Below are 17,638 nucleotides of genomic sequence, written 5' to 3'. Positions count from 1 at the left end.
GCACTGTTTCTCGTGCCTCTGGAACCGACAAAGATATATCTGATGATGTCCTGGCCACAGAAGTTGGAGGGTTGTCTTGCAGGTCACGCATCTCTGCCCGGCTATAATTTAGAGGATGCCACCTTTGCATGTGACAGTGCATAGTATAGTTCCCATAACTATACTTCTTTTCTGTGCCTCTAGATAACTCATCCTTGCATATTAGGCACGTCACATAGCGTGCATTAACTTTTTTCTGTCCTGATGGAAATGAAAAAAACTGCCAAATAAAACTATTTTTATAATGAGATACCCGGGGCAACTCTTTTAAAAATTGTGGTGCCTGTTCTTCCTCTTCCTCTTCTTGATTCTCTTCCTCCTCTGGGTTTGCAAGGAACTGTGGAGGTGGTCCTCTCTTCCTATGAAGAGATGGTGGTGGTGGTGGTGGGGGTCCACCAGCTGAAGCTACTAGTGAAGCCATTTTCCACTGTGCAAAATAGGTCTTCCTTTCTCAAAGTTGAAAGTCAGAGTGAGAAAAAAGGTGGGGGCTTTCATCATTTGGAAAAAAAATTGTTCTAAACCAATGAAAAGTGTTATTTTTAGGTCACATGACCTAGTCTTACATCATTAGGAAACCAAAAGTGAAATGAACCAATGAAAAGTTTTATTAACAAGTCACATGACCTGTTCCGCTTACGTTACGCGCTGCGCGCCACGCTCCGGATCGCTTCCGGAAAGCTGCGTTTCGCGCCTCAGTTCGCGGTCCGGAGCACTTCCGGGTGCGCTAACGCGGCGCGTCATAAGACGCATTATGCGGCAACGTGATATGTCGCGCTTCCGCGACGCGTCACGATGTTGATTTCTAACGCGGCAGTTACGCAAACGGAACGTTTACCGGTTAGCGGACCGGGTCGCGGCATTAAATTCAGCTAACGGAAAGCTTCCCGGTTCGCGAACCGGGAGCGAAAAAAAAAATATTTAAAATTATTTTTATTATAAACATATCAAATATATTTAAAAAACCAATGAAATTCACTGAAAAAACCATAGGTTATAGACCATATATAGTTAGGAATAAGCATTTACAAAACCATATTTTACTCACACAAAACCATTGAAATTTCATATATAGTTAGATGCACTAACTATATATCGCGCACCCGCAATCTACTGCTGATCATGTTACATATTACATCATTCATGACATTGTCAGTGACATCACTGATGACATCACTGATGACATCTCAAATGACATCACTGATGACATCACTGATGACAACATCCAGTGATTGTATGTTTATGAAAAGTCAAAATATGTCTTACATATTGAAGAATGAGTGGATGTATAAGTCTTTGGATGAAGGATTTAGTAGGTGCATGACTGACTGTATGAGAGAGTGATTAAATGTGTCTCACTGAGGGCATGGGTTAGTGACTAAACTGTCTGAATGTGTGCATCATTATGTCTGTTGTTCTGTAAACTGCTGCTTATGTTGATCATTTGCTTTATGATTAAGTATATTGGTTAATGATAGGTTGCCCAAGTATTTGTTTGAGAGAGTGAGTGTGTGTGTGAGTGGCTGTGAGGTGTGTGACTCTGTGTATAGATATGTGAGCAGTTGATTCACTAGATGTATGGGTTCAAAAGTGCATGTGGAAACATCTGTACAGGCAGTTGACTGTGTGCATGAGTGTATTGGTGAGTGAATGGATATCTCAGTGCTACATGTCCAAGTAAGTACATATGTAAAACACAATGCATGTGAGAGTTGACATATATAAATAACTGTGCATAAGAGCCAGTGAATGTATGAGTGGCTGTATGGATCATTGAGAATTTGTATCAGGGATTGTATAAGAGAGTAAATATGTGTAAGTATATGTTTGAATAAGTAAGGTGTGTATAACTGTTTAGTTGAGGGAATGGAGGTGTAATTGATTCTTTGCATGACTGACTAGGTGTGTGAGTAACTCCATGGATGAGTGACAGTCTGTGAGCGTCTATTTATTCTGAGTGTATCTAAGGTTATATTAGAGTCTGAAGAGGTTCACCCTATTATCACATGAATGATGTCATCAGTGATGTCATCAGTGATGTCATTTGAGATGTCATCAGTGATGTCATCAGTGATGTCATCAGTGATGTCACTGGCCATGTCATGAATGATGTAATATGTGACATGATCAGCAGTAGATTGCGGGTGCGCGATATATAGTTAGTGCATCTAACTATATATGAAATTTCAATGGTTTTGTGTGAGTAAAATATGGTTTTGTAAATGCTAATTCCTAACTATATATGGTCTATAACCTGTGGTTTTTTCAGTGAATATATATATATATATATATATTCACCCACAGGAATTTAATCTCCACAGATACGAAACGTACCCAATATCGTGCTGAAATATTTTATTTTTCACCCAGGACCTCCGCCATGACGCGTTTCTGTCCTGCTCGGACCTTGATCACATGACAAGTTACATGGGGAAATTCTCATTATTTAAAGTGACAGTGCAAAATTTGTGCAATAAATATGGACAACAGACTAAGTGCCTACCACATCTCAATTATACCTGTAAAATATGATATGTTGAGTATGCAAAATACCTGCTAATGCTTTGTGCAGATATATCGATAAATATTTATAATAAATATTTAAGATCAAACTTAGTGCGATTTAAAAGCCATAAAAGGGAAAGTCTAAAATTATAAACACGATTAATTAAAATCTGTGCAAGAAGTTCCGAATTGGCAAAATCACAACATATTTCAAAAGCAGCATATTTTCACATATCAGAAAATACCAGCATCAAACACATCAGTGGCAGGACCACGTACTTAATAAAGCCCCAGTGGGCAATGCAAGAATTGTCCAAGAAAAAGTGCAAAGTGTTATTATATTGAGCGTGCAAACCCTAAAATATTTTATAAAAAAATAATAATATAATGTATAAAAACTATATTTCATGTTCAGCGAACAGCAAATATAAATTCATTGATGAAAAACATTCGAAGATATATACATTTAGAAACAGAATATTTTCATAAAAATCTTCGGTGGAGTTCAATCCATTAGGACTTTTAGTGACCATCTCAAGTATATACTTTGTTTCTAACTTTCTCAGCTTTGCATTTCTATCTCCTCCTCGTCTTAACAGGGGTATACAATCCACCACATAGTAACTTAGCTCATCTGGATTCTTGGCATGAGTGGCCTCAAAATGTCGAGCCACTGGGTACGAATCGTCACCATATATATATATATATATATATATATATATATATATATATATATATTACCTACTGGCGGTCGCCAATAGGTAGTTATAGTTACAACCTAGTTTCCACAGGGAAAGCATTTTTTGATTTGCTTATAACTTTGGCGTCATCTAAAGAAACTTTATGAAATTTTCCAAACAGTTGCACTTTTTTAGGTCAGCTCCTACCTTGGAAGTTTGGGGGTGATTCGTCAAGGGGTGGCTGAGAAAAAAGGGGAGTCCCAAAGTGCATTTTCCCCGTGTTAATTTCCATAGGAAATTTTGCGACGAGCTACAGCCCGTACTGCTGAACAGAATTACCCCAAATTTGGCACAAAGGTAGTGCATGGGTCAGAAAGCAACCTTTTTTAAATGGTGTAAATCCGGTTTAGTTGTTGCTGAGATATTAGAAAAATAAAAGTTTGATATCTGGGCGGAGCCTAAGTCCTTTGCACAAGCTTCACTGTGATTGGCTGCCAACACTCCAAACCAGGCAGCCATCTTGTCTGTCGGTAGAAGCGAGTCTCTTGAAAACAGAGTAGTAAAGGTAGAAAACAAGAGAAGGGGGCAGGATAGAAACACCCAGACCCCAAAGCCTCCTCATGGTGTCCCAGCAGGACCCCCAAGGCCAAAAACAACATAAAACAAAAAAGAAAAGAAATCATTCCCGGGTTCCTGCGTTTTATTTTACTGAGACCCCAAGGTGGGCTAGGTCTCGGGGGATTTAAAAAAAAAAAAAATTTTAACTAATGGGGGCTCACTGCGGCTGCGGGGGCCTGCTGGGGTCCCCGCAGTCCCAGGGCTCGCTGGGGTCCCCGCAGTCCCACAGCTTTACCCATGTTGGGAGGGGTGTTGCACGGCCCCTCTCCTGGAGCCCTCCATGTGCTTATAAATTTTCGCAGGTTCATGCGTTTTATTTTCATCAGACCCCGGGCTGGGCTAGGTCTAGGGGGATTTTTAAAAAAAAAAAATAGCGTGAGCTCTCTGGGGCTGCGGGGGCCTGCTGGAGTCCCCGCAGACCCGTGGCTTCACTCATGTTGGGAGGGGTGTTGCGCTGACCCTCTCCTGTAGCCCTCCATGTGCTTATAACTTTGGCATCATTTGACAAATGTTTCCAAATTTTCCAAAAAGTTTCTCTTTTTTGATCAGCTCCTATCTTGAAAGTTTTGGGGTGATTGGTCAAGGGGGGGGTTGAGAAAAAAGGGGGGTCCCAAAATGTGTTTTCTCAATGCATTTTCCATACGAAACTTTAGACAAGGCTACAGGTGAAACTGCTGAAGGGAATTACTCCAAATTTGGCAGGGAGAAAGGTCTTGGTCAAGAAAGAGCTTTTTTTTTAGAAATGGTGTAAATCTGTTCAGTAGTCTTTTGAGATATTAAAGGAAAAAAATATATATCCGGTCCGTGCCTAACTGCTGAGCAGGAGCTTGACCCTGATTGGCTGCTAACACTTCAAACAGCAGCCATCTTGTGCCTCGCATCAAGTGAAAATATAAAAGAAAGGTTCCGGGGGCCATTTAATATAGCGGAGCTCTGTGTAATGATGATTTAGACGCAGTGAAGGTTTAAGATTTATTAACAATAAAGGAGAAACAGGTGAATGCCAGGCAGCACGACTTCCACTTCAGGACACCAGTAGGAAGATAACCCTTTCAAGCTCCCTGTGCCCAATGTCACCACTTCGCAGCTATGCCTTTAGGAGCCGGTCCGTCGGCTCGCAGCTCTCTACCTTTTGCAAGCTAGTACGCTGCTGTGCCTGTAGCTCTGCGAGCTACTACACTGCTGTTCCTTTGGGGAGGACAGCTCATAGTTCTGTGTCTGTGAGTCATGTGGACGGGCTGCAGGTGTCCCTCCGCGAGCCTGGGTGCGAACTGGTCATAAGTCACACTATATGAGCATTGAAAAGCCATTTTGTGATTCAGTCCGTCAGCTGGCAGCTGTCGGAGGCATTTCTGAAATCAAACCGGAGTTCTTTCTGTGAGAGATACCCCTTTCACACTGCATCTCCCCACATTAGCAGGTAACTCACCCTCTTTCCACATTACCAGCATACCCCCAACAACATTCTTGGGCCCAGAAGGGTCCATGTGTGAACCATTAATAAAAAGATGCTTGTGAGGTTGGACAAATAAAAATCTTAGTCAACAACAAATAAAACTATGTACAGCTGTGGCGTGTCATCGCTGGTCCATTTGTGATTCACAGCCTGTAAGACAAAAAGAAAGCTAAGATGGAGCGTCATAAGTCCAACAAAGAAGATAGAGAGAGCAAGAGTGAGAGAGGGAGAAGGAGAGGAAGAGAGAAAGAGTGAGAGAGAAGACAGAGAAAGAGAGATAGAGTAAGAGAGAGAAAGAGCGAAATAGTAAGATACAAGGAAGAGAGAAAGAGAAACAGTGTGAGAGAGAGTAAGACAGAGAGAGAAAGAGTGAGAGAGAGGAAGAGAGAGAGGAAGAGAGAAAGAGTGAGCTACAAGGAAGATAGAAACAGTGTGAGAAAGAGGAAGACAGAGAAAGAGAGAAAGAGTGAGATAGGAGGAAGAGAGACAGAGAGAATCAGTGTGAGAGAGAGGAAGAGAGAGAGAGAGAAAGAATGAGAAAGAGGAAGAGAGAGAGAGAGAAAGAGTGAGAGAGAAGAGAGAAAGAGTGAGCGAGAGGAAGCCAAAGAGAGAAAGAGTGAGACAGAGAGGAAGACAACGAGAGAAACAGTGTGAGAGACAGGAAGAGAGAAAGATAAAGAGTGAGAGAGAGGAAGAGAAAAAAATGAGAGAGATAGAGAGAGAGAGAGTAAGAGTCAGAGAAAGAGAGAAAGTGTGTGACAGAGAAAAGAAAAGATGGAGAGGGAGTGTTGACACTGGAGAAAATCTTTTCAGCTCACCTTTGTGCCACTGGTGTGCTTCCAACCACCTGCCGGGAGATAGTGCAGCCCTCAAGTTTAGTGATGTGAAAGATAGTATAGAATTAGTAACTGCAGAGTACATATTACTGCACATGCGTAATTCACAATGAGGAGGTGCACCCCATCCACTCCCACTGCTTGGAGGTGTCTGTGCGCACTTGTGCGCCCAGACTGCTGTGCACTATCCACTCCCACCGCTCAGAGGTGACTGCCCACTGCTGCGGAAAGAAGTCTCTCTGCTCACCTTCTGCCACCGGCGTGTGTGTGAAAGGGTCCACCATATGCTGAAGCAACCTTCTCAGGCGCTGCGTACTCGCGATAAAGCAAAGCGCACAATTCAGAGTGGGTGTTAATTGTCAGGATGGCCACGCATCATTGCAGATTTTTTGTGCGTTCATCTCTGGTGGTGTTGGTGGGGTGAACATCGAATTGGGATCAGGCCCGGACAGACTACCGGGCGTTTTGGAATGCTGCAGAGCTGGGGGCTGATTTCACTGTGGTGGGGGCTGATTTCGTTCATGGAGAACTGCGTGTGCTGCAAAATAATTAAAGCAAAATGAATTTCGTTCAGTACACGCAGGTCCCCATTAAGGAAATCAGCCCCCAACTCAGCAACATACCAAAACGCCCGGTAGCCAGTTCGGCCCTGTTTGTGATTTACAGCCTGTTAGATAAAAAAGCAAGATGAGATTGTGTGTCATGCGTCCATCAAAGGAGAGAGGAGGAGAGAGAGAAAGAAAGAAAGAAAGAAAGAAAGAGTGAGCAGAAGACAGAGAGAAAGAGAGAAATAGTGAGAGGAAGAGAGCGAGAAAAAGAAAGAAAGTGAGAGGAACACAGAGAGAAAGAGTGAGAAAGACGAAGAGAGAGAGAGAGAGGAAGAGAAAGACAAAGAGGTAAAGAGGAAGAGGGAGATAGAAAGAGTGTGAGGGAGAGAAAGGAAGAGGTGAGGAGGGATACTGAGTGCCCACACTGTGTACAAAACTGTCACAGCTTACCTTTACACAACCGCTCTGTCTTCAACCACGTGCCGCGACCTAGTGGTAATCTCAAGCTCCCACATCTGAAAGATAGTGCAGAATTAGTAATGGCAGAGCAGGGTAAAAACAAGTGAACCACTTCTGCTCAGGCCCCCTTCCCTGCTAGGTATGCATAGATTAATGGGCCGGCCCTGCGAGAGTAAGAAAGTGATGCCTCTGCCTGTTGATAAATGTGGGGTAATGACGCCCATCAGCCTCCAGAAAGTCCATTTAGACACCCACTGGGCCGCTGGCTGTATTCGAGCAACAGCGACACCGCCCAAATCTGCCGCCCAGAATGCTCCAAAAAGCAGCCCGCAGTTGGAACTCGGCACCAGCCCCTCAGGCATTGCACCAGTGCCCGCATTACCAATCCGACACTGTAGCAGAGTATATACGACTGCATACGCCTAAATCGCTCTGCCGTCTTTCTGCATTCAGGCTGCTGTATCCTATCCACTCCCACCATCCAGAGGTATCTGCCTGACGCTACACACCAAGGCCTCACTGCTCACATTTTCGCGGTCAGGGCACCCTCCACATCATGCAGCTCCGTTCTGCAAGCTAACAGGTCTCACATTTGATACTGAGTCTTGATATCGCCATGGCAGAGGACATACTAGTGCAACTATCATCATCCCAGATTGTACACCCATTCAGTGCTTGCGGTGCTACTAACTCAGTGAGAAGTGAGGCCACGCACTCTAAACTCTAAAATGGAGTAGAGCACGTGCGCTAGGTCTTTTATATTAGCAGGGTCACGTGCCTTGTGACGCCTGTGCTGGATGGGTGTTGTGTGGGTGTATACCAGCCGTGAGGGAGTGGCTGTGTCATCAGTGTTGCCAAATTGGGCTAGATCACGCACAATTGGACTATATTTTTTTCCGGTTGTTCGGTAACATTTTGGTTTGTGCTAGTTGCCAGATTATAAATATGTATACTGCGCTCCAGCAAAGTAGTATGTTAAAGCGCTTTATTAGACAAATATTTACTCGGCATCCTGTTGTAACATCAATTCCAATGCATTCACCGCCTGCTTGACGCTGTCCCTGCCCCTCCTTACCTGAAGTAGCAATATTGGGCTACTTTGGGCTACATTTTGGTTGGCTTTGGGCTATAGAAAGCTTTAAAAAATCTGACAACACTGGATGAGGGTGTCCGTGTTGCAGTGCTACCGTCACCCGGGTAGCAAAAGTCAAAGTGTCACGCTGTGAGCCAAGTCCAACAATATGGCCAACATGGAAGGTATGGGGAATCACTGACCCTATATTCATCCATAGTTCCACACAAGAAAGATGGTGGACATGAGACATCTGTGTGGATTTGAATGTTTATTGCACATTCAGTGGAGTGTTGCAGCTGTAGCAATACAGGGCCAGGGAAAGTTGAAGTTTCAGTTTTTGGCACATGGAGGGCAGCCAATTAGAGACAAGCTCATTGTCAGAGTTAGGCTGCGCCAACATATGTACTTATACAATCACTGCGACGCTCCTCACACACTTATACTTGCAATGACTTATAGTGCACTGAGTTAGTAGTACCTTTGGCGCTCAGCGTGTACATACCCTGTGATGATGCGTGGTCCCCGATCAATGTCTTTTTGTCTATTGAATTCTGCCTCAATAAGGCCACGTGGCAATGACTTACAGTGCAAGGAATTACTAGTACCTTTGGCGCTCATCGTGTATTACTGTTAGTTTTTGTTCTCATTTGTGAAAATGTGTTTTTGTGGAAGCTATTGCTGGAAAACTGGGGATATCGGCTGTTTTCAAGTCCCTGAAACCTATGTTTTTTCCAGTGAATATATAGATATATGTATATATATATATATATATTCCAACCTTTCGTCCACGCTTCAAAGAACGACGTCCAAGCCACAGATGTATTTCAAACTGGATTTATTTCACAGCCCACTCGACGCGTTTCGGGAATTGCCTTCCCTTTGTCACGAGTACCATAGTCTGTTACATCCATTCTTTTAAAGTAAATCACATGACTTAATTGCATGATAGACATAGCCGACAGACTACCAACAAATCATATGTCTGGAGCTAATACTACGCACTTTTTGCCAGAATGACTGTGATCTAGTATGCATAAATCATAATACACATCTTAAAAGCATTTCCTCAAAATAATCATTATTATTATTGTGAGCTGTACGAAAGTTAATCACAAAGCACGTCTGTATATTTCATTTCTATTTGCCCCATACACGCACATGATTCAAGCCATAAATCACTCGATTTGGTTACAGCATGAAATGCAAAACATTAATTGAGTTGTGTTCACTTTTTAAGCATATTTGTATTATTTACACATCTGTTTTTTGAAAAATATATCTATCTCATTCTGTTCGCCCCATTAATATAGGAGCTTCGAACCCTCCGTCAAGCCTTCATTTTATACTGATGTGCGCTCGCGCTATTGCTTGAGCCAACGTTCTACTGCATTCACACCGTTGCTTTTGCCTCTCAGTATAGTTGCTTATCATTTGCGTCATGGGTTTAAAGCTCGGGCTATTTTGAACGGATTGTGCTTCACATTAGGCATACTTCGGTAAAGGATTAAGCCCCTTAAGTTTTGCTGGGATCTACCTAGGATGGTGGGAAGAACTTATTGTGAGAAAATTGGACCCATACTGTACCGGAGTGCGCACCTGGCTCCGGTACATAGATGACATTTTTGTGATCTGGGAAGGTACTAGAGAGAAGGCAGAAGAATTTGTGGCAACCCTGAATGTCAATGAACTGAATTTGTCTTTCACTAGCCACATTAGTGAAAGAACTGTTGACTTTCTAGACCTTAAGGTCAGCATTCATGAAAGTAAACTTATGACAACCCTGCACAGGAAGGAAACTGCAGGTAACAGTCTCCTGCACGCACAAAGTTGCCATCCCCGCAATCTGGTTAACTCAATACCTTTTGGCGAACTTTTGAGAGCCAGGAGGAATTGCACAAAACAACTAGACTATGAGAGAGAAAAAGAGATAATGTGTGACAGATTTAAGTCAAGAGGATACAGTAAAAAATGTATCAAAGAGGCAGTACGCAAAGTGGATGAGAGAGATAATACTGAACCCCCAGAGAGAAACACAGACGAAGAGAAAGATGGAGTGAGATTTATCACTGACTATCACTCCCAAACCAAAAAAGTTAGAGGGGCACTGAACAAATATTGGAGTACCCTTAAGACAGATAAGGATATCTCACTCAGCATTAGAGACCATCCCCAGATCACGTACAGAAAACCAATCTGTCTCAAAGACAAAGTCTGTCAAACATTAATTGTAAACAAAAAGAGATCCAATCCAGTTGTGGGATTCTATGTATGTGGCAGGTGCAAAGCATGTAAATTTAGCCACAATACAAAGGAAGTCAGATTATCTGAAGAGTGTGAGCCTTTTAAAATCACTAAACATTTGAACTGTCACACAGAGCATGTGGTGTACGCGTTAAAATGCCCGTGCAACAAATTTTATGTGGGCAGCACTATAAAACCAGTCAAAGATAGAATCCTACAGCACCTAAGAGCCATAAAAAATCAGGATAAACAGTACCCTATGGCTAGACACTTTGCGTCCCACCACAACAGCAACAACAGCCTCCTATCTTATGTGGCGCTAGACCAGGTACCAATAAGAGAAAGAGGTGGCAATCGACTGCAGGAACTCAGACGTCTTGAGTCGAGATTTATAATCAAATACCAGCTGTTGCAACCCCAGGGCCACAACTGCGATGAGGGTTTAGGTGTGCATCTGGGCTAAAGAAAGTATGTGCAATGTTCTGCCAAACTGCTATCAATTCTTTTGGTATTTTAAAATGTAGGTATGAAAGACGAGAGAGTTGAAATTCACTTTAACACTATTTTTGTTATTTTGCCACAGGTACCAAACAATGTGGGAGAGTTTGAAAAGGCACCAAATCCAGATAATGTGTGACAGTATGTTTCATGATGCGAAGAGAAAGCTGGCAAATCACTGTGAATTATCACTTTCACGCAAGAGTCAAGATTCAAGTATGATATATTTTTGAACTTTGAAAGGAGCGCTTATGCCCACTGGGGCTTAATCCTTTACCGAAGTATGCCTAATGTGAAGCACAATCCGTTCAAAATAGCCCGAGCTTTAAACCCATGACGCAAATGATAAGCAACTATACTGAGAGGCAAAAGCAACGGTGTGAATGCAGTAGAACGTTGGCTCAAGCAATAGCGCGAGCGCACATCAGTATAAAATGAAGGCTTGACGGAGGGTTCGAAGCTCCTATATTAATGGGGCGAAAAGAATGAGATAGATATATTTTTCAAAAAACGGATGTGTAAATAATACAAATATGCTTAAAAAGTGAACACAACTCAATTAATGTTTTGCATTTCATGCTGTAACCAAATCGAGTGATTTATGGCTTGAATCATGTGCGTGTATGGGGCAAATAGAAATGAAATATACAGACGTGCTTTGTGATTAACTTTCGTACAGCTCACAATAATAATAATGATTATTTTGAGGAAATGCTTTTAAGATGTGTATTATGATTTATGCATACTAGATCACAGTCATTCTGGCAAAAAGTGCGTAGTATTAGCTCCAGACATATGATTTGTTGGTAGTCTGTCGGCTATGTCTATCATGCAATTAAGTCATGTGATTTACTTTAAAAGAATGGATGTAACAGACTATGGTACTCGTGACAAAGGGAAGGCAATTCCCGAAACGCGTCGAGTGGGCTGTGAAATAAATCCAGTTTGAAATACATCTGTGGCTTGGACGTCGTTCTTTGAAGCGTGGACGAAAGGTTGGAGTGTTTAGGGACTGGCGATCCCGTCCAAAGCCTGCCGCTGCAAGGGGCCAACACAGCTTAGCGCCAAAACTTTGTTGGGATATATATATATATATATATATATATATATATATATATATATATATATAAATCTAGCAAGGAGCGCACCTGCGCTTTCAGCAGTCAGACTTAACACGCGATGCCTTCCAGCTCTGTTTACCTCGTATATGCTCTGGAATCGCAGTTTCTCATTACAAATGATTATGCGCCCATCATGCGCCCAACGCGTTTCGAGGCCAACGCCTCTTCTTTATGGGGCTGATGCAAACAAACAGGCTGTGCTCGCACCTTGTAATTTACCAACTTTATTTCGTTTGGAATGATCCGCCCTAAGTGGGCGTGGCTATTGCGTGTTGTACCACCAGGAGTGATAGTTAATGTAGTCCGAGGTGCGAGTCTCAACAATCCCTTAAGTGGGTTCCCTGATTTGAAGCAGGTTTCGTCAGTCTTGTTATACCCTTGAGTAGGGGGAGAGTCAGGGATCCAGGAGCAGTCATTTTCATCGGAGCGTTAAACCTTTGGTAGCGAAGCAAACTGCAGCGCTCAGGCCTCTCAGTGCTGTGTTTTCCATTCGTTCCAGCCAGGGATGGTGTTCTGCTGCACGGCCAGGGGCAGCCGTGTGAAACACAAATCTAGCAAGGAGTGCACCTGCGCTTTCAGCAGTCACACTTAACGCGCCGTGCCTTCCAGCTCTGTTTACCTCGTATATGCTCTGGAATCGCAGTTTCTCATAACAAATGATTATGCGCCCAACGCGTTTCGAGGCCAACGCCTCTTTTTCATGGGGCTGATGCAAACAAACAGGCTGTGCTCGCACCTTGTAATTTACCAACTTTATTTCGTTTGGAATGATCCGCCCTAAGTGGGCGTGGCTATAGCGTGTTGTACCACCAGGAGTGATGGTTAATGTAGTCCGAGGTGCGAGTGTCAACAATCCCTTAAGTGGGTTCCCTGATTTGAAGCAGGTTTCGCCAGTCTTGTTATACCCTTGAGTAGGGGGAGAGTCAGGGACCCAGGAGCAGTCATTTTCATCGGAGCGTTAAACCTTTGGTAGCGAAGCAAAGTGCAGCGCTCAGGCCTCTCTGTGCTGTGTTTCCCATTCGTTCCAGCCAGGGATGGTGCTCTGCTGCACGGCCAGGGGCAGCCGTGTGAAATACAAATCTAGCAAGGAGCGCACCTGCGCTTTCAGCAGTCACACTTAACGCGCCGTATATATATATAGAGATAGATAGATATATGTTTATTATATTATTATATCAGTTTTTATTAACTTTGTGAATATATATAATTGTTTCACTTTTATCTTTAAAAAAGGATTTGGTTTGTTGGTTTTAGAGCTTTTGTAGTTTTTGAGGTTTTTGGCAGGTTGATTTTTAATTTATGAGATGCTTTGACTATCATTTCTAAATAATATAGTCCTTTATTATTTATGAACAGTTTGACTTTAAATTGTAGCTTGTCGTACATTCTTCTATATTGTTTGCTAAGTTTAGGGCCAATTTGGGTAACAGACTGCTCTAGTCTTAATTCTTGGTAGCTTTGCTCTTTTTGTAATGCTTTGATACATTTGTATGATGTAGGTTGAGTTCTGCCTAGTGTGGATCCTTCCACTGTGTTGTTTGGTTTGGCTTCCAGTGCCAAGGTGCTATCTTATGCATTTAACCATGGTATCTGGAATTTGGCTTGGCGTCTTGCCCTGACCGATGCAGTCTGCCAATCCCAGTGTCTTCTAAATAGGCTGTTAGGGGGCTAAGGGCTTGATTCTGAGTTTGTTGGTCCATGGTCCCCCAAACCCAAGGTGGGGCAGCGGATGGAGTGCGCACCAGTGGTTCAACTGCCGTATTTTGAGTTTGGCATTCAGATCGCCATTGGACCACTGCAACTGCCGAAAATCTGTTATCCCTCAGTGGTGGTGTGGTGGTCAGAGGCTTGCAATATGCTGACAGTGAACCTGTGGCACTGCCAAGCATATTATGAGTTTCCCCACTACCACAGTATTCATGGGGGTGAGCCCACCATGAAAAGTGTGGCAGTGAGAAAACGAAGGGGGCCCTACAGGGACCTCTGGTGCCTCAAGGCATGGGGATGTATGCAGGGGGGGCACATGGTGTGCCCCCTATGTGTATGCACCCACTGTTCCTGCAGCATGGACTTCTCAGTCCATGCTGTGCAGGAACGGACTTTGGCGCTCATACAGCATATCCTTACTAAAGCTCACATATGAGCCTTTGCATACCACTGCTGTGGGACTGCCAAAGGGCTGCCCGCCAGACCAGGAGAAGACTCCTAATCTGGTCGGTGGTCAGATGTTATGTTTGGCGGTGTGGGAGCGGGGCAGTGGTGTGGTCAAGTTGTTGGGATAAAGGACTTCCTATTAGTAAGCTATAGTGGTTGGCTACCTCTGAGACAGGGACGTAGGTTAGTGCTGCAATTTATTTTGATTTTGAAAGTGGATTGGCTGTTAGTGGTGTATTCTACACTAAGAGCCCAATTACAAGTGTGGTGGTGTGGGAGCAGGCCACCACACCACTGCCCCGCTCCCACACTGCTAAAAAGGGCCACTCACCAGATTACGAGTATTTTCATGGTTTGGTGGGCGGGAGATGTGATGGTCCCCCGGCGATGCATTTTAAAGGTGCATATGTGAGCCTTACACTGCACCGCTGTGGCATGCCTGTGCACGATCCTGCACTGCATGGACTGTGCAGTCTGTGCCATGCAGGAATGGGGTTCATGCACATAGGGGGCACAACTTGTACCCCCTGCATGCACCCCCATGCACAGGGCCAACAGAGGGCCCTGTGCAGCCCCTTTCTTTTCTCACCGCCAACAGTTTCATGAAGTAAGAACCTTCATGAGACTGGTGGTGGTAAGGAATGTCATAATATGTTTGGCAGTACCGCAGGGCACCACTAAGCATATTGTGGCCATCCGACCGCCATGGTACCCTGGCGATTGTGCGGTGCCATGGTGGGCTGATTGCCCAAGTTGTATTCCGGCAGTCGGACCGCCAGTGCAGGGGTGGCCAGACTGCCACCACTGCACCACCGTGAGTTTGAACGCCAAATTCATAATTAGGCCCTTAGTGAGATTTTTGGAAGTGTCGCCATGTACATTGATTAAAGTAACAGTAACAGCCTTCTATGGCTGTGGGGGGGTAAAGTTTTTGAATTGTTTGAATCATGACTTATTCAAAGTCTATGATTATTTTTTGGTGGTAGTAGTTATTTCTTTATTGTTTTATTGTTTTATATAGTTAGGGGTGCATAGTAAGTGCTGCTTTGTTTGTTTGGTAGTAAGGTATATATGAAAGGGATATTTGTGTGTTGATATATGGTGTATGTCTGAGTAATTGGTTTGGGAAAGTTTTTGAAGGTCCCATCCATCATTCAGGTTCGGCACTGGGTAAGTTTCATTAGGTTGTTTGCTCTAGAGAAGATTAGGGTTAGTTTTTTAATATTTTTTCATGTAAAAGTAAGTGCTCCTCATTATGTGTAATTGTGAAATGGTCAGGTATGTGTAGGTATGTTCTAGGGGTGCATGAAGTATTAATGGTGGCTGTTTTAGTGCATGCAATTAAACGTTTTAAAGTTGTTATAGCTGGTAGTTAGTCTGTTATGTGTGCGGGGACTTTGAGTAGTATTTCTTTAAGGATTTTGCTTGTGTAGTTCCTGGGAGCTAGAGCTTGCCTCTATTAAATCTTGTATTATTTCTCTAACTTCTATTTCTGTTTCATTTGGTGGGTGTGTGTGCTCTTTTACATTAATTATAAAATTATCTTTTGCAGTTGCCCTGCCGTAGCATTCATTTGAATAATATTTAGTACATTTCCATTTTTGTTTTCTGTTGATGCACTTACTTAGCTGTAGGTGTAGCCAATGTGATTTAATAATTTTCTTCCTTTCCTTTCTGTGAAGTGATGAATTTGGCAACTTCTGTCATTGTATCTGTAAGTGGTTTAATAGTATAAGGATATATTATTATTTAACAAATATGTTTAAAAAAATGCAGTAACTTGCAATTTGTTTACGTGTCTGTTTTGTTGAGATATTTTGCATGGTCTTGCAGCTTTTCTTTTGAGCTCATTTTAACCTAGAGCAAGAAATTACTTTTCTGTTGAAAAAGAAAAAAAAATTAGATTAATAAAAAGTGGTATTTTGTTCCTGGAATTCGAGGTTTAGGGAATCTGGTATCTTTTTTGGTAATTGTTTGGGAGAGTTTACAATAAAGTTTTTATGCATACTTACTTTGTTATATGTTCTTGGTGCTTTATTATAGTTTATATTTACTGGCAGTTTGCTAGTTTGGAAGTTGTTGTTTTTTTCTTTTAGGTAGTATATGTAAACAGATAAAAGTTACTGAAAAGTGTTGCATTACTGTTGTACCACAGCGATGCAACACTTTTCATAAATGAGGCCCTTAGTTATTTTAATTAGTGTTGGTTTAATTCTTTGATTGATTTTGTTGTTTAAAGTGTTATTTTATAGATATCTGTTGAGTCCTTGTTTGGTAAACGCTAACTCATGCTATTTTTGTAGCATAATACACAGTTTGTTTTATTGACTTGTGCATTTCTTTGTTTATATATAGATTTATATCTATGTTTAAATGTTTATCATTAATATTAATGCTTTTGGTGTTTTTATTGTATGTATTTTAGGTGTATATTTTGTTTAGGGTGACTGTTTAGTTTTTAGTTGAAGTAACATATTTTTATTTAATGTAGATGTGCCACACAAGCTTTGTGTTTATTAGAAGTAATTGTTGTATGTGAAAATTGTATTTGTTATATTGTTTAAGGATTTAATAGTTATGTTGGCGATAATATTACAGTTGAATCAACATTTTTGACATGTTATATGTTTATTTATAGGAGACAATATTTGTTTTTCAAATATTTTTGTTATAGGTATATATAAAAGTTGTAGTTTTTGGCAACAATATTTGTGCGCTCCATATTTTTTTTTTCATAGTTAGGTATATGGAGTCGATATTTTTGATTTTGACATTTAATTTCCAATATTGGTGTATTTCGATATTTATTGGATTAGTATTATATCAGTGATCCCTTAGGCTGAACTCAATTGTCAGGAGGTGCAGGTTTCAGTGATGGAGCAGTTTACTTATTTGGCTAACAGCTTATTTAATTTACATGAACCTAATGTTGCAATATCCTCTATAATCAAATTAGAGATCTGAGACATGTTCAACTCTTAGCTTTGACATTAGAAATGTTGTGATCTTGGACCAATCACTTCACATGTTTGAAATTGTAAATGTGTATAATGTAAATAGGTATATTGTCATTCAAGGTAAAATATAGTTCACTGTGATGTCTAGCGCATTTCTAATTACATGTTAAAACCCCCATACTCCCCCGATTCCCATTAGATCCGGTTTTCTGTAATCCCATTTTATACAAACAATAACACCACAAAAATGTCTTAGGATGGGTATAATCCGTGGAGGTGATACTCTCCGTTTCATAGCAACAACTGCCTAGGGTTGAATATCAATATGTTGGCAATAGTACAAATGTGCAATAGAACTTCAGCTGTCATACACATCCAGCAGCACACATTAGATCAGGGGTCTCCAACCTTTTCTGTGGTGACAGCTACTTAAGATCAGAGAAAAACATTGTGA

General features: G+C 42.0%; 1 protein-coding gene across 3 annotated transcripts in view; it reads left to right on the top strand.

The window, feature by feature from the left end:
• The window catches only part of LOC147683296 (thiamine transporter 2-like), a 592,344-nt gene that overhangs the window by 434,823 nt on the left and 139,883 nt on the right, over positions 1–17,638 (top strand). Inside the window, exon 5 of one of the 3 annotated variants that reach the window (XM_086943751.1) lies at positions 11,038–11,907. The exons of the other annotated variants lie outside the window; for them this stretch is intronic. Coding sequence (XP_086799877.1) covers positions 11,038–11,185 — 148 coding nt within the window. The 3' untranslated portion in view covers positions 11,186–11,907. Of the gene's footprint in view, positions 1–11,037; positions 11,908–17,638 lie in introns of those variants that run through there. 3 annotated transcript variants of the gene reach the window in all.

Source organism: Lissotriton vulgaris, chromosome 11, assembly GCF_964263255.1.
Source record: "Lissotriton vulgaris chromosome 11, aLisVul1.2, whole genome shotgun sequence".
Classification (NCBI taxonomy): Eukaryota; Metazoa; Chordata; class Amphibia; order Caudata; family Salamandridae; genus Lissotriton; species Lissotriton vulgaris.
Note: the sequence above shows the minus strand (reverse complement) of the source record. Positions and strands in the feature narration are given on the sequence as shown.